Source organism: Ylistrum balloti, unplaced genomic scaffold, assembly GCF_031769215.1.
Source record: "Ylistrum balloti isolate Yb309-2 unplaced genomic scaffold, AGI_CSIRO_Ybal_v1 Utg369778, whole genome shotgun sequence".
NCBI classification, from domain to species: Eukaryota; Metazoa; Mollusca; class Bivalvia; order Pectinida; family Pectinidae; genus Ylistrum; species Ylistrum balloti.
The window spans coordinates 877,064-903,984 of NW_026781968.1; the positions used below are offsets into that span (position 1 = coordinate 877,064).

Genomic DNA, 26,921 nt, shown 5'->3' on the forward strand with positions numbered 1-26,921 from the left:
CTTCGTTGCAGCTGTCTATTTAAAATCGGCATAGCACCATATCATTCATACTCATTTTGTAATAGGGAAGAAGAAACAATGAAACATATTCTGTACAATTGTTATTATTGTTACAGGAATTCACTATATGGTATACGGAAAATGACAATGTTCAAAATCATTTTATTCTGAGTACCACTAATGCAATATTTGGTATTGCAACATTCAGTGGAAGATTAAACCATTTCGTGTTAATGTTGAGATATCATATTTTTACCTGTAAATATAGAAACAAATTACCAACATTTCAATCATGTAAATTGTATTTCACTCAGGTTTCGAAAAATAGAAAAAGATATTGCTAAAAAAGAATAACTTAGAAATCAAAAAAAAAAAAAAAACAAAGAAAAGTAGGAAATATTTACTGGAATCTTGAACAGTTAGGAAACCGAAATGCAATGTAATTATAAACACTTCCCCTTTATGTTAATTTTCAGCATACCAACAGGTTACACAATATGAACAAAATAATAATAAGTTTTTATAGTCATTAGTTTGTGCTGATGCCCAAGGAAGGGGGGGGGGGGGATCTAATCCGATCCATTTACAGCCAAACGCTTTGTAAAGCAAAATTAGAATGTTATTTATGTTAGAGAATGAATAAAAGGTTCGCAAATGTGTATGATAAAGAGAATGTATACATAACATGTAAAACAGGTATGAGTGAGAGTGAAAAAATGAGGCAAATAATGAAAGGTAAGAGTTGCATGCATATATTATATATATATTACATACTTGTGCAACTTGATAAACCTGTTTACAAAGTGATATTAATTGTAAACAAAACAAGACATGTAGGGCAACAGTCTGAGAAAGTAGAAAGAATATATGAAACACGAAGGTTGATTGCAGTGAGTATGTGTAGAGGTGTTTGTGTATGTGGTGAGAGGAAGCCCTGCTTTGTGGGGACATGTATTGTTCAGAGTCTGACCCCCAGGGCCCCAACCGTGACAGAGCTCTCTGTAATTAAGTTCTGGGACATTAAAAAAGGGATAAAACTAACACAGCAATGTTAGGTGTTTCAAAATAGTGTACCTTACTTTGTCATTAACAAAAATGGGGTAATGTGCAAGCATAGTCATGCTTCTAACTTTATATGAAATGTTTTATAGCCTGTTAGAAAGACTGAAAATCAACCTTCTAAAAGATATTGTCAGACAGGTAATCAACCATTCTCTAGTTTAAAAGTAATGATAAAATACACAGTTTCCGTTTTGTTTATGTATCTAATGACCTCTGTGTCAAGGATGTTTATGTAACTAATGACCTCAGCGTCAAGGATGTTTATGTAACTTATAACCTCTATGTCAAGGATGTTTATGTATCTAATGACCTCTATGTCAAGGATGTTTATGTATCTAATGACCTTTATGTCAAGGATGTTTATGTATCTAATGACCTCTATGTCAAGGATGTTTATGTAACTAATGACCTCTGAGTCAAGGATGTTTATGTATCTAATGACCTCTGTGTCAAGGATGTTTATGTACCTTATGACCTCTATGTCAAGGATGTTTATGTATCTAATGACCTCTGTGTCAAAGATGTTTAGGTATCTAATGACCTCTATGTCAAGGATGTTTATGTAATTTATGACCTCTATGTCAAGGATGTTTATGTATCTAATGACCTCTGTGTCAAAGATGTTTATGTATCTAATGACCTCTGTGTCAAGGATGTTTATGTATCTAATGACCTCTGTGTCAAGGATGTTTATGTAACTAGTGACCTCTGCGTCAAGGATGTTTATGTAACTAATGACCTCTGCGTCAAGGATGTTTATGTATCTAATGACCTCTATGTCAAGGATGTTTATGTAACTAATGACCTCTGTTTTGTGGTTGACATTCCTTAATTATATTTACATGGTACTATATTAATTTTATCGAAATGTCATCCCTGTAAACATACTTACAATCACAGTTGTATTTTCTTGTCGGTAATAACATCTCTCCATTCGGCAGTATTCTCTCGAAAACTCTACTGATTAATATCATTATCTTGTCAGTAAACACTTTTTTTGATATTTGGTCAGTATTTCAAAATGTGGTTTTCAAACAATATAATTACTGATTTTCTAATTATTGTAAAAAGTTCCTAAATCTAAACATGCTTACAACAGGTAGTGCTCGCATATGATACGTAAATTGTCATGAAGCGTTCATCCTCGTCTTAGGAACATCTATTAAAAAGTACAGATTACAGCTAATGATAGAGGAAATATATGAACGCGCCTAGGATCACTTTTCTGTGAATCTTATGACCTCTGGGGCAAGCATGTTTATGTAAGTAATGACCTCTGTGTGAAGGAAGTATTATCTAATGACCTCTGTGTGAAGGATGTTTATGTATCTAATGACCTCTGTGTGAAGGAGGTTTACGTAACTAATGACCTCTGTGTCAAGGATGTTTATATATCTAATGACCTCTGTGTCAAGGATGTTTATGTATCTAATGACCTCTGCGTCAAGGATGTTTATGTATCTAATGACCTCTATGTGAAGATTGTTTATGTATCTAATGACCTCTGTGTGAAGGATGTTTATGTATCTAATGACCTCTGCGTCAAAGATGTTTATGAATCTTATGACCTCTGGGGCAAGCATGTTTATGTAAGTAATGACCTCTGTGTGAAGGAAGTATTATCTAATGACCTCTGTGTGAAGGATGTTTATGTATCTAATGACCTCTGTGTGAAGGAGGTTTACGTAACTAATGACCTCTGTGTCAAGGATGTTTATATATCTAATGACCTCTGTGTCAAGGATGTTTATGTATCTAATGACCTCTGCGTCAAGGATGTTTATGTATCTAATGACCTCTATGTGAAGATTGTTTATGTATCTAATGACCTCTGTGTGAAGGATGTTTATGTATCTAATGACCTCTGCGTCAAAGATGTTTATGAATCTTATGACCTCTGTGTCAAGGATGTTTATGTAAGTAATGACCTATGTGTGAAGGATGTTTATGTATCTAATGACCTCTGTGTCAAGGATGTTTATGTATCTAATGACCTCTGTGTCAAGGATGTTTATGTAACTTAAGACCTCTGCGTCAAGGATGTTTATGTAACTAATGACCTCTGCGTCAAGGATGTTTATGTGTCTAATGACTTCTATGTCAAGGATGTTTATGTTACTTATGACCTCTGTTTCAAGGATGTTTATGTATCTAATGACCTTTATGTCAAGGATGTTTATGTATCTAATGACCTCTATGTCAAGGATGTTTATGTAACTAATGACCTCTGCGTCAAGGATGTTTATGTATCTAATGACCTCTGTGTCAAGGATGTTTATGTATCTAATGACCTCTGTGTCAAGGATGTTTATGTAACTTATGACCTCTCTGTCAAGGATGTTTATGTATCTAATGACCTCTATGTCAAGGATGTTTATGTATCTAATGACCTCTGCGTCAAGGATGTTTATGTATCTAATGACATCTGTGTCAAGGATGTTTATGTAACTTATGACCTCTGTTTCAAGGATGTTTATGTATCTAATGACCTCTATGTCAAGGATGTTTATGTAATTTATGACCTCTATGTCAAGGATGTTTATGTATCTAATGACCTCTGTGTCAAAGATGTTTAGGTATCTAATGACCTCTGTGTCAAGGATGTTTATGTATCTAATGACCTCTGTGTCAAGGATGTTTATGTAACTAATGACCTCTGCGTCAAGGATGTTTATGTAACTAATGACCTCTGTGTCAAGGATGTTTATGTATCTAATGTCCTCTATGTCAAGGATGTTTATGTAACTAATGACCTCTGTTTTGTGGTTGACATTCCTTAATTATATTTACATGGTACTATATTAATTTTATCGAAATGTCATCCCTGTAAACATACTTACAATCACAGTTGTATTTTCTTGTCGGTAATAACATCTCTCCATTCGGCAGTATTCTCTCGAAAACTCTACTGATTAATATCATTATCTTGACAGTGTATACTTTTTTTGATATTTGGTCAGTATTTCAAAATGTGGTTTTCAAACAATATAATTACTGATTTTCTAATTATTGTAAAAAGTTCCTAAATCTAAACATGCTTACAACAGGTAGTGCTCGCATATGATACGTAAATTGTCATGAAGCGTTCATCCTCGTCTTAGGAACATCTATTAAAAAGTACAGATTACAGCTAATGATAGAGGAAATATATGAACGCGCCTAGGATCACTTTTCTGTCACTATTTGTATTCAATTTCGCATACGAAATTGTTTGAATGTGAACACGGAAGGTCAATAAGATAGTTGTTAAAAATTGCAACACAATCTTCATCCAAATGCAAACCGTTCGGTTCATCCAACATCCAATTCGTTACGCTAGTACCTGTACTCCATGTGAAAAGTCCATCACTTTGTTCATCCATTGCACCAACATAGCAGAATATATCAGCTGCAAGTATGAAGAACATTACAAAAATCATTATATTAAGATTGAGACATTGAGCTATTAATAAGACAATGCATACATTGTGCTCTTGCAAAGTATTTGAGAATGTATATTTAAATCTTTTTGCTGTCTGACATATTTCGTTTATTATATATTATTTGCTTAAGTTGGAAAAAAGGGTTAGTCTAAATTCTGTTGGTTTTGAATGAAATATGCAAGTGATTTTTTCCGTTTTTTTCCCCAACTGTTTTTCGTGTATTTTAAAGTCGCGGAGTACACTAATTTTCAGATGTTAATGGATATGTAGCAGTGTAATACTCGCGCAATCACATGAGTATTAAACATATAGAACACAACTTTATTAAAACTCAATGCATGTTTGTATGAATATGACAAAGTGTATTTAGCATGCTATGTTTTCTTTCTACGACTTCATTTATATATACGTAATTTATAATAAAAAACTCAATTCTACTGCTCATAAGCAATATCATATGCTATTGAATATTGTATAGATACGTACGTCTATAGTCAGGTAGTCCTGTGACGTAGCTCAGCTTGTCAGATGTATCGAGGACTGCCAGCCTTGCTCCATGGTTACCACACACCGATTCCGCTTCAGCGTGAGTGTGTGATGTATTAACAAAGAGCCTAATATACCATCCCAATTGCGCATCAAAGATAAAGCCATCAAATTTACCTAAAATGAATGATGCACGAGCATTGATCGATACATAAATGTAACAAAGCTTTCGACGAAGTTTGTTTTGTTTCTTTTATTGATCCTTCATATACATGATTATAATGACTTCCACTTACTCATTGTTTTCTACCTTTATCGATGTCAGTGTGAAAGACTCATGTTCAATATAGCTGTCCTAAATCCTTTCATTCACAAAATTGCGATGGACATGAAATCTACGCACGTGAAACACTGATGTATAGCTTTGTTTATCTTCCGAATAAGTCGCAATTGGATAAAGTCATCATACAGGGATATATTAATAAAAGCATAGGGTTTCGTAGCTGAGTCGGAAAAACATTGGATTGTCATGTGTATGATTACTTAACACCATTCTTAGTGCTATCAAATCAGGGTTACAGTTTCATTGTCTCACTGTGTATCTGTTCTAAGTATATATACAAGAGAATTGTTTTTTCACTATATCTGTACTCTATCTTATACCAACCCGAACTGAAAGCAAGCCTCCACTCTCTTGTTGTAAGAGCTATCTTTTCACAAAAGGGTGAACGTTTGTAAAAATATATGGTTGTGATCTATACTGCAGTAGATCTTCACAACTATATATTATATGCAAAGAAGAGATATACAGCGCGCGATAACCAATGATAGACTATCTAGTTGACCATATCTTTATCGTGTTTGGTGGTAAGATCACCCAACAGACTAATGACTTGGCTATGAAGTTTTGGCTGACTTATAAGTGTGTTCAGATGAGACTGTATTCTTTGATGAGCTTATTAAAACAAGTCACAAATACCTTCAAATTCACTCAGCCGCTTACCTTATTCTTTTCCTACAACGGTTTTCCTAGATGTAGTTTTGAGCTACAAATGGAGGCAGATCCACCACTTATGCATAATTAGTTCATTCATGCCTAATTGTGCTTCTAACATTTATCGAAATAAAATTTTGTTTTCAGTAGTTGTCAATAGAGGTCTGACGAAACATTTTTCGGACAGATAGACGGACCAGATGAACCAATATATCAAGCCAATTTTAAACAATACAGCATAAGAATAATCCCAGGCTGATATCAAAGATACATAGAAAACAATGAGTTTTCAAATATACTTTCTTCTTTTTTTTTCTACAGTGCAAATATAACTAATTTTGTTTTAAAATCGATTAAATAAGAAAGAAAATGGAGAAGGTACTGAATTATGATTTTAAATAAATAGATCGATAAATGAAGGGCATGGTTACATGAATTAAACAATATTTATTATTATCGAGTTGTCATGATTATTACACATTTCAAAATAATTAGCAAAACCATGTTTGAATGATCATTAAGAAATCGCAAATATGTCTGTTTCCTTTTAAGAAAACATAAGAGTAAAACAAGAAACAAACCAAAAAACATAAAGAATGCCATAATCTGGAATGTGCTCAGGGCTTAAGGGTCGAAAACGATTTCGCTTATGTATCTCTCTGGATACAAAAATATACATTGTATCAATGCTTTAAAGCTACTTACGCCTCCATAGCATATTTCCTAATTGCGACGTGAAACTAGTAGTATTGTTTATACAATTGCATTCTTTGGTGCTGTTGTTGTATGTTGCTGCCGTGCAATCTATTGCGTTGGAACAGGCTGCGGTACATGTGATCAGGGAAGCCAGGGTAGTCGTTAAAGATGAATTATACAGCCGATTGGCTTCACTCTTGTCCTCTACCCAATTGTACCTTCGGATAGAGGTGCCGAACACTGAAATTTTGAAGATATATATCTTGAAATCAGATTACGGAGGTTAATATCCTCCGAGATGAAACAAATCGGTTTCAAGTTGATATTATGTATACCTTTTCTATTCTTTTAGTTGTCTGACCAGGCGTATTTCAACTTCTGTTGATTTTGCGCATGTATCGTTGCATAAAGAAAACCTTATCATTATATGTAGCAAGAGTATATTTTTGACATTTTAAACTTGTCAGGACTGTTATATGATATAATATAATATATGTGATGTAATGAGAGCATGGTTAAAAACAACGGAACCAACAGCATCAAACATGTCCGACTTCATATCGCATAAGAAAGAAAAAAATCCCAATAAAATCATATTGAGCACTGCAGAATTTCCCTCATTTTCATCAACCTGCATTTCTCGAAACCCTATGTTGTGTGCCTGCAGATAAGTCTGCAGATTTTATCACATTTCCAGTAAAAAATAGGCCTGCTTGATGACGAAGGAAATCTCAACTACACATTACGCAATGAACTTGCTTAAATATGTTTTGTTATTACAATCATTAAGATTACAGTCTTATGATGATAAATATATTGACATCTTCCGTTGATATGTGATTCCTTTAAAAAAATATCGACAACATTTTCTTGCTGGCTCGTCGAGCTGTTCTAAGAAACCTTTGTCAAACCCATTAAATACATACCATTCTTAACAATTTCAATAATCTTGGTTACAGTGAACTATTAAAAGTTAATATGCGAGTTACTTAAATTATCAAAAATTATGTCCAGTTAGACATATGTGAGATTTTTAATCATAATTTTAATGCCAGATTGAGACCAGCTTAATTCATTAATGACATCTTTCGACCAGTGAAAAAATATGTATTGACAGTAGTCAGAGTAGTAATCTACAACATTTGGTCAATGTTATTAATTCATTCCCTGATTTTATAAGTACCCGAGCCCTATCTGGGCAGTTTGCATGCAGGTCAGTGAATACTTCTGTTGTGGAAAATCTACGACCATTTTCATTTATAAGTCTATGTCAATTACTCATGTATCATTCCATATCTGTTAGCCTGTAAAGTGTACTATTACTTTACCAACAGTTCTATGACAGCTTCGTATGAATCCAACCGTAGATTAAGCCAGTATGCATTGGTTCCTCAGGGCAAGTAAACGTTACCATCTCCACATAGACTACACAACAATAAATATACAACAACCCGAACATCTTCCGGACTTCATCCTTCTTACACCATTGTACAAGCTTCATCTGAACAGTCTTATTGTGATACTGGTTATTCAAAGAGTTGAATTGATATCATATGGATTTTAACTCCAAAAACCTTTCAACAGACTTTCGGCATAAATATGGGTTGACTGACTTTATCACGCAGGCAGGAAGTCGTCAAATAACGGACTAACTCGTAACACAAGGTTTCAAAAGATGCAGATTGATGCAAATTATGAGACAGTTTTACGATCTTCAAAGTGATCTCTTTGCGAAATATTATATTTTTTGTTAGATATGACACTAGATTAGTTCCCTGTAAGCTCCTTTGTTGTATGTTTTCATTTGAGAACGTGATATTACTTAGCGAATTACTTTAGAATGATGATTTTTTTATTTGATAAATAACGTTATCCACTTCAAATATCAACTATGTACACCTGAGAGTATGTTAAGAATGTTACGTTCAAGCATATGGATGACCATGCTTGAGATGGAAAGTCGTTGGCTGGTCATAATTTATTGACATGATAATGTTATTTCATTTCATGGATCACCTATAATATAGCAACTAGGTACAATGAAGCTGGTTCGATTATTACTGCCATTTAACCTTTAAACCTCTATATAGATATGTAAATAAGATCAAAGCAATTCAACTGAAAAAGAATTATGATGAAAAAAATCCATGGAAGATAACTAACTATACAATCTACTGTTTTCCACAACAGAATATGTGAATCATTTGTAGTTGTTCAGCGCAGGTACACTGTGTTTTTGATTGATTACTCCTTTATCTACAATGTCTCTTTGGTAAAATATATTGACGAAAACCAGCATCACTGCAGGAGACCTATTATTCAATATTTACATTGAACTTCCACATCTCTGAAACTAAATGTTAAAAGAAAATATCGTTTCTTTCAGTCAGAAGGAAGCAATTTTACTTTTTATGATTTTATGATAAATGTAACTGTATACACACTGTAACATATACCATAGGTTAATTCTACATAATTTACAAGGATACAGTAGCAATAAAACATACTTACCAAGTTGGTGTCCGATAATTGATATAAATATGAAAAATCTCCGTGTTATGATCATGTTTTGTATCTCACACGTCGGAAAATAATTGAGACTCCTCAGCAGGAATTGAAAACTTTATTCATATAGTCATTGATCACGTTTTACCGACGTATCAACATGTTATGCTTGAAGTGATTAATCAATATCCAGTAGAACTATGCGTCGATATTTTTGTGGCGAAAAGAATAAATATTTACTTTGATTCAGTGGCATTTATTTACGTTACCTCTTATTGTTTACATTGCATCATCTTTGTTTTCAAACTTTAAAAGGACTTTTTTAAAAAAATGTTTTGATTGTCACTAATTTTGTTTTGTGCTATTTGGGTATTAACTGGTTTTCGAAAGCCTCAATCAGAGGATAGGATCAATTAATTTCTTTAATCTTTGCAAAAGGTCAAAACAAAACAGAAATAATCCTACCGTGTATACATTTGTGATAATAACTTAAATACAAAAGGTAAGTATTAATTCATATTGCGCCGAATATAAAAGGATACTAGAAACTGGTAAAAGCATGAATATCCTAAGTGTCGTTTGTGTTCCACCCAATGCAGAACTTGTACATTAACTCATTTGGTAATATGAGGTTATATAAACACTTCATACGGTCATATGATAAACAAATGGTTGTGGTGTGACAATGCTATCAATGAAATTGTAAACCTCAAGTTCATTTCATAACTGGATACAAAGCATGCACAACATTACTTGTACAAAACCATACCACGATGTTTATGATTTCTGAATGATCAGACACTGCATTACGAGTAAAAGCACATGTATCACCATACAAACAACATCATTATTCTCGAAACTTTCCCAACACGCATTAATGCATAATTGCTAAATTGACTGCAACACAAATATGAAATGCGCATTAGACAATTATCAAGCCCAATTTAGGGTAAGACAAAAAGACTAATCTTTACCTCATACCAGGCATTGTTTCTTTTCTTAATACCTGCTTATATTGATATGAGATTGGGATAACTTGGTATCTCATTGAAGTATCTTATATTCTAAATGACATCCATTACAATGCCTACCTTAAAGAAACAGACATCATCACAATCAGCAATTAGGAGAAGATATTTTCTATCCATTGAGAACAAAGAAATATCAGGACCATTCATTTTTATTGGATCCTTAAATCGTATTATGAGTCATAACGCACTGATGTACAACTGATGAATTCACGAAAAATCTGTATTATTTAGAAATCTACAACTTTCATTTTCATATTATTGATGCTCTATACCTTAATATAGGATACATCAAAGTAACCGACTGAAAGAGCATTTATAAGAACAATACAAAGGTATTAAAATGAAATATCACCAAACGTTATCAGTGAAAAAGCAATATATATGTTACCTTTGTCTAGGTGTGATGGTTATCTCTTAGCTAAAGTAGATGATTCCTGATCAGCATTGTTATTTGTAATATACATAGAAATAACCGCAACACATTAGGATTATTGGTTTTTTCAACGCCTCGAATAAAATTATGTTTTTTTTTTTTTAATAAATCACTATCCCAAATTTAAAGCCAATACCACATTTATGTCTACTGTACGTTACAAGCATGTTACTTTAAAAGACATATTCAAGATAATAAGATGTAGACTCGCGTTGTCATTCAAGTTAACGTATGGTCAACAGTACCAGTTTTTACTTTCCACTCTTAACGGAAAACGAATTTATTAACATTATAATGTGGTACAAAATGTAGACATATCAATATTTGGGAATAGCAAGATACAAATCAAATATAATGGTAAACGAAGGAAATTATTTTCAATTCGGATGCACTAACCTTATTGAATTTATGTTCCAAGTGCTGTAATTCTTTAGTGAATGAAAAGGAGAAAATGTGGTTGTTTTTTATTTATCTATTTTGTTTTTGCGATTTAGATATCTTAGAAATCGTATATGTTTATTTGCACATTATCAGTAAGAAAACTGATATATTTTCAACATCTTTTTGATCAGTGAAATGTGCCTGTCCCCTACAATTGCCCTGTCCCTAATGGATATCGCGAAACAAACACAATAACATTGAAATTACTCCTATTGTGATCCTATATACTAACATCACTGTGATATATGGAGTAGGAAATCAATAGGCAATCAATATGTATTGATTTATTTATCAGCTATCATTCAAACATTTAGTGGGTAGATTTTATCTCTAAAGCGTTATGAAAATATGTTATCTTATATCTGACTAACCCAGCAATATTTCTACACAGAAGGCTGAAGGCCGAGATGAGTTACTTTTCAAGGGTGCCTAAACTAGTCAAATATCGTTGAATTTTATGGCATTCCTTATAGATTATCTGCAGTGTTAGTGCTGGATAGTTTAAAAATATTGACTCCAAACGGCTTTCGGTAGATTAATATGTGGTAGGTTATCACCGTTTTCGGAAGTGATATCACTTTTATGCAAAATAGAAAAAGGTAATTATTGGGCAATTAGAAAAGAGCAAAACAATTTGTAATACATGTACATGTAACTGTGATTTCACATGAATATCTCTGACGGTTCAAGCAATATGCAGCATGAAATATTACATTTCATTCTTACCCAACAAAATGTATCCATATCATTTCATAAGAAGTTAAAAATAAAATTCTGATGGGTACAAACGTGCGCATTATTTCCATATACCAAAACATTCATGAAACGCAACTTCACATTTTATGCTTAATATATTCCATGTATAATTCTTAATCTAAACGAGTAAACCTAGAACGTGGAATGCTTTGTAATACTTAACTTCCATCAATATGTTTCAAAAAATAATTGTAAATGAACTTTATGCTATATGATATTTTCATGGAAGGGACAAATAATATTTTTTGAGTTAATTGGTAAAATCTTCCAACAGACTTGGAAAAAAATGCTCCCCATTCTTCTCTGATTTTTTTCATATGGGACTGTATTAATAAAAAAAAACTTTATCTTAAGAAGTCACAAAGACCTCTACTTCCATAAGTAAAAACAAACAAGGTCGATGGGGACTCCTACTTCCTACAAGGAAACCTACATGGACAGTTTTCCACTAAGTTGTATGGTAAACATACTGATTATAATGCTCAATTCTGGACAGCAACAATCGGCCAATACAACCTATGATGTTTTCAAGTCGCAATATTTTGCCGATAATTTAAGGCCTGTTAGCAATACCATGCTTTCCGTGGTTACTGAAAAGCGGCCAAGAAAGAAAAAAGTGAGAACAAGTTTCAGCCGAATGACCACCAGTTCAGAAAGGGCTATTCATTAATGTGAATTAAATCAATCAGCATTCAAATTACAAAGACAACTTCTTGATTGACATCAATTTACATTGGTATCCCTGTATTTAGTAACTTAAAAAAAGAAGTGCACTGGCGTCTAGCCTCTGTAATGATTTGAAATAAAGCATCTTTTTAAATGCAATAATAGATGACATAATGGGAAACAGGCAAGATGGGTTATTCCATTCAGACATATTATTTAAGAAAACCGGGGACACATATTTGAGTTCTTGCCAGTGGTTCATTAAAAAGTCTATTATGACGAAGATGATATTGGTCAGTTTTACTATTGATCTAAGGTTGGAATGAAAAATAGACATGAGCAAGGCACATATTGTTAAAAATCTTGAAAAATAAAATGTGTTGATGAAGGTGACGACGTTTTACAAGGGGAAGTATACCAGATTCTCTGTATAAAATATGATGACTCGTCTCTAGCCGGTAATTATGCATATTGTCACAAATTGGATTGACTCTATGATGTAAATCTCTCGTTCTGTATGGTTTGCCAACAGTAAAAGTTTATATATGTTTTACGTTTTACGATTGTACAATCTCGAATGTAGAAATATCGTTTAAAGGAAAAAAATGTATATAAGGTTACGTGATGGTGCCGATGAACTACAGATCAGATCTCGTTAAGTTATGCCTGTAAATTACCATTTAATTCCCCAACCAAGACCTTTCCGTAACTTACTTAAATCAGTAATGCTTTAAAGCAAATGCTTCAACTGAATTGTCTTATCGAATTAATACACATATTGAAAGGCGTATAATTTATAATCTTTTAGATTGCAGGTGTTAGAAACCGTCGGTGGACTCCCAGTCTATGCAGGTTACCATATCCTACCTGATTTTTCCTAATTCAAAAGCAGATTAGATATATGAAAATTACAAACGTTATTGAATTTTATGGTTAATGCACAACCTTTTCTCAATTTTTGCATTTCTATTGTTCAAATGTGATTTTCCGCGGTCGCCTTCGAGGCTTCCAACACTAGATCTTTAGCAAATCAGTCATGACATGCAGTTTGATTCATTATTTGTTCTAAGGTAAGTTCTATTCCATTGTGTGTCTTTTGTACAATTACTGACCGACACCTACGGACTGAAATCAATTAGTTAAGAGCATGGGCACCTGCACCGTCTCAAAGGGAACTGTCTGGGAAAATATGCAACCAACTTTTTTCTATGTGCTCGAAATTCTGATACATTTGATATAAAAAAGGTACCGCTTCTATGAACATTGATGCATTCTGTTTTTGCTGGTCATTTAGCAGTCATTTAATTTTGACATGCTATCGACTATTCATTGGGGTTTCAAACTCACGCTTAACCAGTTCTCTGTCAGTTTGTAAAATTGTAAGTGTGGGGAGACTTGAAGCTCATCTCATCTATCAAATATCAATGATCAGGAGGCGCAGCGGTAACGCCTTTCACCGAGGAAGCCGAGGTTCGATTCGAGAAACGGACATTAAAATGGATATGGTTCAATTTTTTGATCACATGGGTTTTTTCGGTTATCTGCTTTCACAGTAATGTCCCTCGCGTGCTTTCACCTGAGCTATTAAGTTGAGTAAAAACAGTATCACAACCGTGATATGTTAAATAAAGTGTGATTAAAATAAACGAAACGTCTCTTTTAATTTTGATAGTTATGACCTGTTCATAACCAATGGTCAATAATGAATCGAGATATTCGTGATAAATTGATTTATTGGCTCGGCTCAGTGCAGGAAATAGAAAATGATCACATGAATTAGTCAAATCTACAAACCCACATTTAGTGAATATTTAAATTGAAGATAGATATAGGTTTTGCCAAGCAAGTAGAATAACTCTCAAAAAAATACAAACAAAACAAAAACACAAAAAAATTAAACGAGCTAATTGTTTTATTTTTTCATAAATTTTATCCTTTGTTTATCTAATCACTGTAGTGCAATCTACCCTTTAATATACGTTTAACAATAAATACAAAGGGAAATCATGTTAATTCATTGTTTTCGCTATTTACACGACTTATTGCTCATTAGATGTACAAATCATAATCTATCATGTCATCTGTCGTAAAAGTTAAATCTCTAAAAAACCAAACACTTCAATGAAAGTTTAAAACAACTTCAACACCCTAATTACATTTGACGTCAATCGTAAGTTGTAGTACAATTTGTTTCAGTTGTCTTTGTTAGGATATAAACAATTTTAGTGACAGTATTACAATAAGACCCATCTTTACCGACCTTTTATATTTTAATACTTGTTAATGACTATATTTAGTATATCTTTTTGTCTAAAAGGTAAGGGCTAACAACACTTGTTCTTGTACCGCGTTGTATCGCAGATGGCAAGCTGTACAGGTTTTGAAGCAGGGAATATGCATTACACAATCGTTTCATGTGAGTATAGACTTCAATCCTTTATTGATTTATCTACATCGATTCCATACCTAAGAAGTCAGTCATCCTTATGACGAAGTCAACTTTAGCGTCAGGATCCACGACACCAAGTTTAAATCCTTTACAAACGCAGAAGAATTCCACGTCAGCTTTTTTTTTTTTTTTTTTTGCGATTGCAAATAGCTGGATCTTCCACAGCAAAAGAAACCATAGAAAGTAATTACGATATAATGTCAATAACAGCGATTAGTTTCTACTAAGACAATACATTTCAGACGTACTCTCTCGTCATCATAAATCTTCTTAAGGTTTCTAAATTTTCTAAATTTTAATTCTGCATTAATGAATACAAATATTTGTTTGTACCGTTACATCATATATTCTTATTTGTCTATAAACATGACCATATCACATTTTATTGATACGAGAAACATATTTTCTATCTGCCAACTTGTAGTCTCCTTCTCACATGTTAGTACAGAGTAGATGTACAGGTAACTTAAGTGCATGACAATTAGTTTCGGTCTGTGTCACATTGTAATTACAATTCATCGATTATAACGCTCAATTCTCATTGCTGAACACACTCTTCCGGTTATTGTATCATGTACATCATAGGGAGTAACCACATAGCTATATGTTTAAGATTTTTCATCACATTGATGATATTCTTTTGGTATCCATTACATTAGTTCCGTTAAAGCAAAGATTTTCTGAGAAAGTCATATAACTGTTGAAATATTGATTGACGAGGCAGAAACTACCTCTGACGATGAAAAATAGATTTTTATTGCACAATTTTGTATTCGTTTTGATGTTGCGTCTCGCTGTTAAGATCTCTCTACATTTGATTTTATTTGGAAATTTGATATTGATTTTTTGGATTTACCAATATTTACACGGAGTATCGTGCCGCTTAAACAAAAATAGATTGACTGCATGTTATGTTTTGACCTGCGCGTACATTATGACGAAATTACTGTTTTAAAGTTATTTTATTATTGAATGTGTATACACGGAACGTATATATATATATTAGATCCGTTAGAGCAAAGATATATATATATTTGTTTGTGTTATATAAATGTTATTTACATCATGATCTAAAAAGTAATCGTATGTTGAATTTCACATCATTTTTATTCTTCCAGAAAATGTTTTCATGTAATGACCAATGGTGGTCTCCCTAGCCTATTTTATATAACATGACATATGTGTATATTCCCAATATATTTACATGTTATAACAAATGTGTGTGTTCCCAATATATTTACATCTTATGACAAATGAGTAAAGCAAAGATAACCTAATTTGATTGCACAAAGTAATGAATCGCTGGAAAGTCTCCAAGGGTGAACCAATTTTTAGGTCAATCTTTAAAGGGAAATTAGCATTGCTGGAATACCGACCGTTTACAACCTTGAGGCGAGTTAGGAAACATTTAACGTAACGCGTATACTAATACCATGCACACTTACACATCTGAAGTGGATATAAGTGCATTTCGATGAATAAACATATGCAACACTTTTACGGAAATAAATCGCTGTAGTCGACAACCATTACTGGTACCAATGATAAGATTATAGCTATATATGTTTATTATCCCGTTTCTAACATCTACATTTGCTGGTATAGAATTTTAAGTTTCCTGGTCATCAACAAAACTACACTTCAAATTATGTGCCATCCTCTGTCTCTTTTGAATCTTACCACTGTTTTGGGCCTAACAATATCAATTATTATCTTATAACAGGCAATGACTTTCGGTCGTTATGTGACATATGTTTGATAAACACGTGAGCCATTACTACAAGCGAACAACCTGGCAACTCGAATGCTTTATGAATGACAGCGAACACTCCTATGAACATTATAAGTTTAAGATAACTGTTTGGTTGGATTGGTAGTAATAAATCTGAAAGATAACAATTAAAGGAAGCATTGCGAAATAATACCCATTGGAGTAAACTTAAACAGAATTCTTATGATAACATAGGTAATCAACTTCTATAAAATAAACAGAAATCATACAGAATTGTAATAATCAATAAATCACCTTACCATTAGTAAATATAATAATATTGACAACAGGCAAAATCTTGGCAGTGATCGTCATTCTACAAGTGTCAGGCCATGCCCAGGTTCGATTTTCATTCAAACAACTGAAGTAATATGTAGACAGTGTTATTATCTGATGAGACCACTGATGGACGCTTTTTCAGTTCATTATATCAAACTCTCTAAATGGAGACCCTAGCATGATATCATAACCATTTGTATGCTGCTAATACCAAGTCGAGAAGCTAGGCGATGCTCATGCGAGTACACAGTGATTTAATGTTTGAGAAAAGACATCTCTACAGGACAGGAGCACGTATTATTGTAGATTTTGAAAGTAACAGATTATTTTTAACTGAAAAACAAAAACAAAATTGATAGTTAACAATACTTCATGTGGCGATGAATTAAGTATCCCCCTTATACATCATATCAGCCATAGAAGTAATTCACCTCTTGGACTAACATTGTTGTCATGGTTAATTGTAAAAATAGTTTCCATGGACGTTGAAGGATACCGGGGTCGATTTCTAATGAACCGACAGTAGTAACAGATATGAACACTACTTGCAGGGTAAACAGCACTAAAGCACGAAACCGGCAGATAATTCCAGGGGGCATATTGTTTGATTGATAGCTCAACGACTGAACAAAGTTTGACAACACACTTTGAGTTCTTTCGCGCTTTGCTCCAGAACGTTGCTAAACTATCAACTAATGAAAAATGAGCTAATTTCGATAGCCAATCTCACACCTGTACATTATTTTTCTGAATGGAGTTCTGCTGACGCCTAGTAAGTCGGAAGAGTTATCTTAAAATTTAGTTCCGATATTGAATGCTTGTAAATATTGTATATTCGTAAAATGAAACACAGGTCGTATTATTATTGAAAGGCCCAACGGAAGTAAAATCAGGTCAAATTAAAGTGATCATTACGCTTAAAACAACATAACGCCGAGCCTCTCTAGTGGGGTTATGCTTACCCTCTGTTTTGTAACAGGTTGTGTAGTTTGGTGCAGTTGATCAATAATAAGATTTTAATGAATTTTAGTTCTAGGGATTTAAAGGAAAGGCACAGTTCGTAATGTTAGTTATTGTAATTTTATTTTCACTCATTTACAGGTCAAAAATATATGATAAACTTGAAGTTTAGATTGTGTATAAATACATGACATTTTGTGGGAAACTCTACATCTTAACTGATTCTACTTCCCTGTAATGGAGAGGATACTTATTTTTTTCAAATCAAATATAGTCCCTTACACTCAGGTGATGGAAAAGTTAAGGTCGAAACGTTAAATGTGGTTTTAATTTCAAATAGATTGATGTTGTCTTGGCTTTGAATAACAAGAAATATACTGCCCACGTCAATCGTATATACTAACCAGAGTTTGAAATCAAGGACATGTTATACACTTCTTCCTCAATCACTTATCTCAGTCTTTTCTATAACGAAATCGACCTGGATAGTGTTTCAACAATATGTGTGATAAGTGTGATGATTTCCATTTTCCTATTGTGAATTTTTTCATTTCTGGATAGCAACATTTCCTATTTATGGTGTTCACATGTCGCAGTTCATTCGATATTATATGATATGTTCCTATTACGATTTTCGTGCAAGAATTCGTCACCTGACGGACAAACAGGTAAGACAGGATTCCAAAAGATGTACGTTGATACAAGTTATGGTTTTACAGCTCGGTATGAAGCTGAAAGTGTTTAATGTTCGTTTGTTTGCTTGTTAACTCCGTTGATGTTTACCATGAGAATCTTACATTACTAACTTGAATTGAAAGTTACACGGCGGGCATCGTCGATGAAGCAGATGACTCTTACTCTTCCAGAACGTCTGCACTTAAGAAAAACATGTTGTATATATTAGTGATGTCAAATTACTTCGTCTGAATCGGGTATTCAAATATCCCTTTACATGTCAATTTCATTTAGTACGAAATTTTCAGAAGGCAGGCACTGTTAAATACTACAAATTACCAATTACAAACAGGACAGTACCTAGAATATATCNATTTTCGTCAGTGTAATGCATATAACAAGTACCTAGGTTTTTAAGAGACCTATTCGTTTTCCCTATGATCTTGGATTTTCAGAAACGAAAATCGTATGTCACGAAAAGCAAAACATGTAAAAACACTATGAAATGCTCTCTTATAACTGAGAAAACAACATGTTTATTCAAATGCATAAAAAACATGGTCAGTAGAATAATGTCGTAGAACTTCATAACATAAAATGTGTCGTTATAAGTGAAAATAACTTGCGCGGGAGGCTTCATTCCGCTTTTCATTATTAGACTTGATTCCGTTACAAATTACTCTGTTCTTTTCTCTGATTTGCATTTATTTTGTTCTATTTTCTCAATATGTATAAAAATGAGATATTGTTGTTATACATGTTGACATATGCGATAGATCTAACTCGAAAAAAAAACCCACTTGTTCACATGTCGCTATGTTTTATTTTGTGTAAGGATTCAAAGTAACATACACGCTCTCAAAGTTTCGTATACAAAATATAAAGTCATAGATAATTCAAATATACGTGTTTTTATTAAACTCTGTACATCAAAGAGCCTTGCTAAGGATGTCCTATAGAATAGATATAAAATCAACATCAGTTTGATTATTTCTTACCAAATAGGAATTCTTAAAAAAAATCAATTTTTATTTGAAACCTACAAGTTAGTCTTTAATGGAGTAATGAACAAACACACGGAAGGAAATAGTAAACTGTTGGATAAAACAGCCATCCGCGTAGTGGAGTGCTGTATATCTAAGGATTTATCAATTTGTTTCTTAGATAGTTAGATACCTTCTCATGTGAAACTGAACAAAATATGCATGTAATGCATTAATTATGTTCTGGTGTATATTTTCTACATATAAACTGGATCTAATAAGTGAACATGAAAGCAATGATGAATCTATTTACCAAACAGTGATTAAGGATGTTGTCAGTAACAAAGCTGTCTCCAAGCCAACTTTGTAAATTGAAAACATCGTAACATTTAATGGGACATTAACCAAGTCTCCTAATTAGTCTACAGTCATCTGTGTCAGTAAAACAATTCGTTTTGATAATGTTATGACAAATGTGTGTCTTCCTACCTATTTTACATTTTCTAACAATTGTACGTCTACCTGCTTATTTTACATGTTATGCAATCGTGTCTTTCCAACCTATTCTACATGTTATAACTAACTTGCGTCTTTCCAACATATTTTACATGTTATGACAAACGTATGTCTTTCTAACACATTTTACATGTTCTAATAAATGTGTGTCTTCTTAGCCTGTTTGTTTGTACTATTCTGTTCATTAGACGATGACTCTGATTTAGTGGAAGCGTTTTCCGTAACGAATGCTTGGCAATTGATCGTGGCATCTTTCCAGTTAACGACAATACAACAACTATGATTCATCGTTGCTGGGTGTCAGAACTGCGTCTTCCATTAAATCTGTGTTACCAATATCTACCAACAACTACATACAAAGATTCACTTGCCGAATTTGGAGAAAGAGGTTTTATTGCAAACAAAGAGATAAATTGATATATTGGAATTTAAATTAAGGAGGTTCTGAATTAAAAAGAAAACTACTATATATATATATTATCTATATATAATGATACATTCCATTACTGTTGTAAGTGTACAAAAGTCACCAATATATTGTTCACTATCATTGTTACGATCATACATTCAGTGTAATATCTTGGTTCAAGACTTATTTTGCATCTAAAAGTTATGTGTCCTTTATGTGTTCCTTATTTTAAAATTGTCAGCTATAAAAATAAATATGAAAAAAAAAGAATCAAGTGAAATGATTATTATGAAAAGGAAAACATGAAACAAACTTGTTCTTCCTAACTTCATATCATAATTCGAATCTAAACATCTAGAATCTACAGGAAGCATGATAAAATCAGCATATTAAACCACTTTGATCTTATTTGTCACATATTGACATTATGGAAAGACATGGACTTTTGACTGACATGTCACTGATATATTCATTAGTAAACACTATCAAAATGCTTTATTTCCTCTCGTGATATTCCACGTTATTTGCAAATTTCAAACCTGGAAAAACACGTATCTGTGATTATGATGATATCTTGTGAGTGATTAAGTTATCAATTTTCCTGTTGGTTTAGTTAATTGACATAATTGTTTCATGGTTGAATATAACGTAAATATATGTAATTGTCACATTGACAAAAATTGTAATACAATTATTGGAAAAGACGGAAAAGTCTTAGTTTTATATATATATTTAACCATTATACGTAAATTTGTGTCTGATTTGAGATATATTCATGTACATTTAAATACATATAAAACATCACTTTCTTCCAAAATAAAATTATATTTACCATGATTACGTAATACAACTGTATTTTCAATTACAGGAACGTTAACATTATCATTTCAGAACATGAACATGAACGTTAACGTGTATAGTGAAATCAGAAATGTGCGTGCCAAGTATCACAATGACATTCTTTTGCTGTGACATGCAGACCATGCTTATAATCAAAACGATTTCTAACAACATAGAATTAATTAGAAGAGGTACACAATTGACCACTGAACAAGAATAACAACTTTCTATACAAGCAGTACTTTCAAATGAATAATTAAATTTCATCACACAACCATTTTAGTAGTGAGAAAGTTTCGGAGAAAATGTTAAGTTAAATATGCAAATGGATTTGTAAAAGAACTGGCAATACAGATTTGAAATGAGAGTGAGATCGACAGTGTTACTGAATATTGGAATTTCAATTCTTGAAGTAATGGAACGTGTATATAGCCAATCTGGCCCCTAGCGTACCACAATATGTTTCTGCCTCAGTATATGTCCTTTTTCTTGTTTGTAATCACCTTGAAAAGCCACCTTGATGCCTTGCAGCCTTTGAAAGACCACCTGAGATAAGTTATAAATGATAGTTAATGATAATACAAAGATATCTAATTTGTATGCTTGATTTTGTCTTCCTTTTTTTAATAATCATTTTGAATATTATTGTTTATGATATTAAAGAAAACCTCTATGAGATATATATGAATACAATTTTCCTTGCCTACATCTGCATCAATTAAGAAGTCACAGCTGATTGAGTAATTGTTTTAATATGATTACTATGAGATTATATCTATATTCGGAATAAAAAAAAAAAAAAAACAAAAAAAACAAAAAAAAAAAAAAAAAAAAACATAAATTTAGAAACATAAACATACCAGCCAAACAATGAAATAAGCTACATAAATCGGCTATTCCATCTATTTACATTGTAGCTTGAAATTAATCAATAACGGTTCTTATTCTTTTTTCTGATTTTTATTCTATATGATATAGTTGGTCCGAAAAACACATGTCATATTACGGAATATTTTCTTAAAGTCCATGACATCGATAAAACAAAATAAGTAGTTATAATATAACTACCAGAAGATGTCAATGTGACGGTTAGATATCTGCAGGGTCACCGTCAACACACAAATGACCAGCGGATGGTACGGGACTCTTTTCAGCTGTAGTATAATTATACATTCATTAAGGTATAAAATAGTGTACCGAGATGGTAAAAAATGTAAAAATTATGTATATAAGATGGTCATAATGTACTATATTCGATTAAGCTAATCTACGTTTTATACGATATATCAATTGGGTGTCATCGATTTGATTTATAAATCATTTAGTCCCATAACAAAAACATTTTAATTAGAAAAAATGTTCTAATGTTTTCTATCCAAATCATGAGTGCTATTGGTTAATTCGTACTTTCCAGATTTCCAGATTTTGACGTCACACTCGTCGTGCTATTCAGACAAGAACATGTTCCTAGTCGACTGTTATATGTAGCTGCATTCGATGCAACATCTATAGAACAGTGAGAAAGACACATGACCAACGATAACGTGGTATTGATCAATAGCGATGGACTGTACAAATGGTCAACTCCGGCCACGTCTTCAACCAACTACATGTAGTTGTTGACGCTATCTCTAGAATAAAAACCAACTGATGAAGTTTCGGTGTCTAAAATATTTGTGTTATACTCAGTGTTTATGAACTATTTGAGTGATTATTAAGAGGTTTCAATGCTTTAATTAAGAACACGGAAGTAAACGGCTTGTACCGTGAAGATAGCGTGATATTAATATCCGTCGTTAAAATTACTCTACAGAAAATGCAATTTTCAACATTCACGCTTTTCAGGTTTTACGAAATAAAACGTGTTCAAGCAACTTCACACCTAACCCTGTCTACCGCCACGCCTGTAAGCCTATCCTGCATTGTAATTGCACTTTCATTGAAATATGGATAGCCAAGACTGTACATGTCGGCCTTACAATATTGATCATTAAAATTTGATATTGATTTTGATATAAGTTAAGCCATTGTTTGTCATCGTAATGAATTGGTTTTTTTAAAACATCATTATTATTACAAAAATTATAAAATTTAGCTTCTTGTGAATCACAAATGGATGATCCTACATCATATTATTATACCGTCAAATAACTAATAGTAGTAAAATTGTCCTTGTAGTGTCCATTGTAGAGGTCAGTTTCGAGAATATAAACCAACAATATCCAACACCATATAAACTCGATTGAACTGCAGTATCTGCAGAGCTAAACTAAGATATCCCAACCCGCACTTCTTTACAGAGGGCTAGAAATTTGTTAACACGAAACAGGTAATTAATACAGACCAATGCAGACTAATTAGGAAGCCTGATAATTATATCATTACCTGGAGTAATAGCCTATTAATTGTTACGGTGTTTTTAGTTTACAGATTTATAAATAAATGTAAATATCAATAGATGGCACAGAGAGAGTTTTGTCTCATTTTCTGTGGAGATTTATAAGAACGTTAGATATATGGTTCCCCCGTTGTATCGTTACTTTATATTACTTTCTATCCTGTTATCAAGCTGGTAAAACACAACTATTACAGTTTTGTGCTTTCGTTTAAGACTTGATACTAATGATTTTTGTTTTCTGGATTAAGTTTGTTTGTTGTCTTAAATGTTGTGTGTTTTCTGTGTCTGTTGCTTCATTAGAAACTTGGAGTTTGGTAAGTCTTGATATGTAGTTTGTTACAAATGTTTATGTTATGTAGATGTCTAGCGTTACATTTTCTACCCCACTGGTGCTTCAGTTATAACACGTATATTGTTGTAAACATGACTATAATGATTTTAATTACTTTTGTCGTGATAGCATGTAGCAAAAATGTTTTAAACGAAATAAAAAGATAAAAATATGCAAGAAAGGAAACAAAATGGCAGTGCTATAGTCAAGTACTCATATTACCTGTTGGCGGACACAAGGTATACGTTTGATGATTTTCATTGAAAAATAATGTTTCTAACCAAATAGACATGTCAGTTACAATGCCTGTCACGATAGTATCAGATATATCCAATTGTTGCAGAGAATATCTCTAGAAGCAAAGAAAAGCTCATAAGGCGAGGTATCCAGTTATTCAATACCATAATCAGACCTATATTTCCACAAATTTCAACTGTACCTATGAGCATCTATGATTGCACAGTCTACTGTTTTTTTCAGATTTTCTTATAAAATAGCAGCCATTGTTCCCGAAACCAGATCTGTTGTGGAATTCATAGGACATCATAAGGAAATCTTATTCTTTTCTCATCTGTAAATGCGTATTTACTTCTTAGGATTGGCATTAAATTCTTCTCTTTTTAATTTAACAACCACTTGATGTGACTGGAGAATTTGGAAGTGAACGCTCAGTTTTGTATCATTTCTAGATCACGCAATCGAGTTATTGAATTATCAAGATTCGACGAAAAGTTATTGGGACGGGGGCTATTCTAAAGACTTCTACAATCAGGTAATCAAGATATTTCGTTGTCAAGATCAGAAAAGATGTCGAGAGGGCTGTTCTGAACACTATGTTCTAAAATGAGGTAATCAAGATATTGGGTTGTTAATTTCGTATTTGTAACACAATGATTAAAGGCAAGACAAATTCGTTCTGTAACATATGTTACAACCAACCTTTCTGGTTAACTTAGGTACATAGTATGTTCAAAGTATAAACAATTAAGATATACAGTTTCCCACAAAACGTTATGGAAAGTTTTCTTTAGAAAACATACTCAATCTAAACTGAAAGGTTAGCACATAATTTTAGCTTTTAATGACGAAAAATAAATTACATTAAATGACAAGTATTTACAATACGAGAAATACCAGTTACTTAAATCCCTAGAACTAAGATTTCATCAAATCTTGTCATTTATCGACTGTACCAAAATACACATCCTGAATTATTTCTATGACTGATATGATGTATACGGGGGATACTTGATTTAACGTAACATAAGTAGTGTTAGCTTAGTTTTTATGTTATTTTTCTGTTAAACAATAAATATATTACTTTCAAATTGATAACACACAAAATTTACAATATTACGTGCTCCTGTCCAGTCGTGATGTCTTGTGATGTCTCAAACATCAAATCAATCTATTCTTGCAAGAATGACTTCTAAATTTGTCATCGTTTTAGTATGCATCGCGGCTTAATTGTTTTCCTGTGCAGAAAGCGTGTCTTTTTCTAAAAAATCGACCGAAGTATGTAATTGCTTTCTGAGCGTTCCTTGAGCTAGATACAGATAAACAAATCAGTTTGATCACAAGAAATTAAAGTTAACGACGCAATACATGAGATCGGTTTAATTGCTTTGTAAAATCTATACTTTCAGTGATCCGTAATGACAATATTTTTTAACTTGGCATGCTTAACAGTACTAACTTTATTTCGAAGAGTATGTGACTGTAGTATCCAGCTCTGTTAACAAGCTCGACACTTTATGAAGCAAAACGTTGGTGTACAGATCAAATACCAAGCTACTACGTCGATACAACGTCACAGTAGAATGACAATCACTGCCAAGATTTTGCCTGTTGTCATTATCATCGTATTGACTAATGGTAAGGCAATTTATTATTTTTTTAATGTTGATAAAAAATGTAATCATTATATAGATGGTTGCTTTAGTTTTCCCCAGTGAGTTTATTGTGTTTGCATTGACTCGTTTAATTACCATTCATTACCTAGAATTAAATCCCTTCGTTAGTAAAAGCTTTTAAAAAATAGTTTTTGCCATGGTCAGGGTTAGTTATACATGTATATGTTGGATTCAGGGTCACCACGCCTTCCTGCTGGCACTTTCCCGGGTTTTATTACTTCATTTAGCAGTAATCTATGACTGTAGGGTAACGAGCAAGTAATTAAAAAGTCATTAAAAGCTTCTGGCTTCCTGCTCTACATACTGTTATGGTAGTTAAACACAATCCGTACACTTTTATATGATGGTTTTAAAGTTTATTTGGTGTGTGATGACACTTGTGGTGAGCAGCTATAAAACGCAAAGGAAAAATATATGGTATCTAAATGAACAAGTAACAGGTAGGTACGTAAACACACAATACACATATTACGGATACGTTTACACATTCTTCTTACTACCAAAGGTAACTACTTGACTCTTGGCCAGTCTGAAAATAGCACAACCATGCCCTCTGATCGTTGGATAAAAACAGGATTGGATGGGGAATGAGTCAGTGAAATATTCCACAAATCACAAAATCCGGAATATAGGGACTAGACAGAGTAAATACTGAATATCCGAACAGACGGTTTATGTTTGACAAGACACTTCCCGCCTGATATGATAATATCATCTGTTACCTTAGGTAAAGTAACATTCGAAACTGAATGTCACTAAATATACACACTCTTAGGTTCTCTTCAATTCATTATCGTGGCACAAGGACTACGACAAGTTGCAGCTAGAAGTTGTCTTTTTCGACACGCACTTCTACTTTGTAACCCGACCGCCTCCACATGGTTCAGTGACATTGATGCAGTCAT

General features: G+C 32.9%; 1 protein-coding gene across 1 annotated transcript; it reads right to left on the minus strand.

Annotated features, from left to right (window-relative positions):
• Positions 1 to 4,241: 4,241 nt before the first annotated feature.
• Positions 4,242 to 26,921, minus strand: LOC132544070 (hemolymph lipopolysaccharide-binding protein-like). The gene is made up of 4 exons (XM_060207636.1): positions 26,867 to 26,921; positions 6,670 to 6,900; positions 4,971 to 5,147; positions 4,242 to 4,450 (listed from the first exon to the last, which is right to left on the minus strand). Exons 1-4 carry the CDS (start codon positions 26,919 to 26,921, stop codon positions 4,242 to 4,244), a joined length of 672 nt encoding a protein of 223 aa, XP_060063619.1.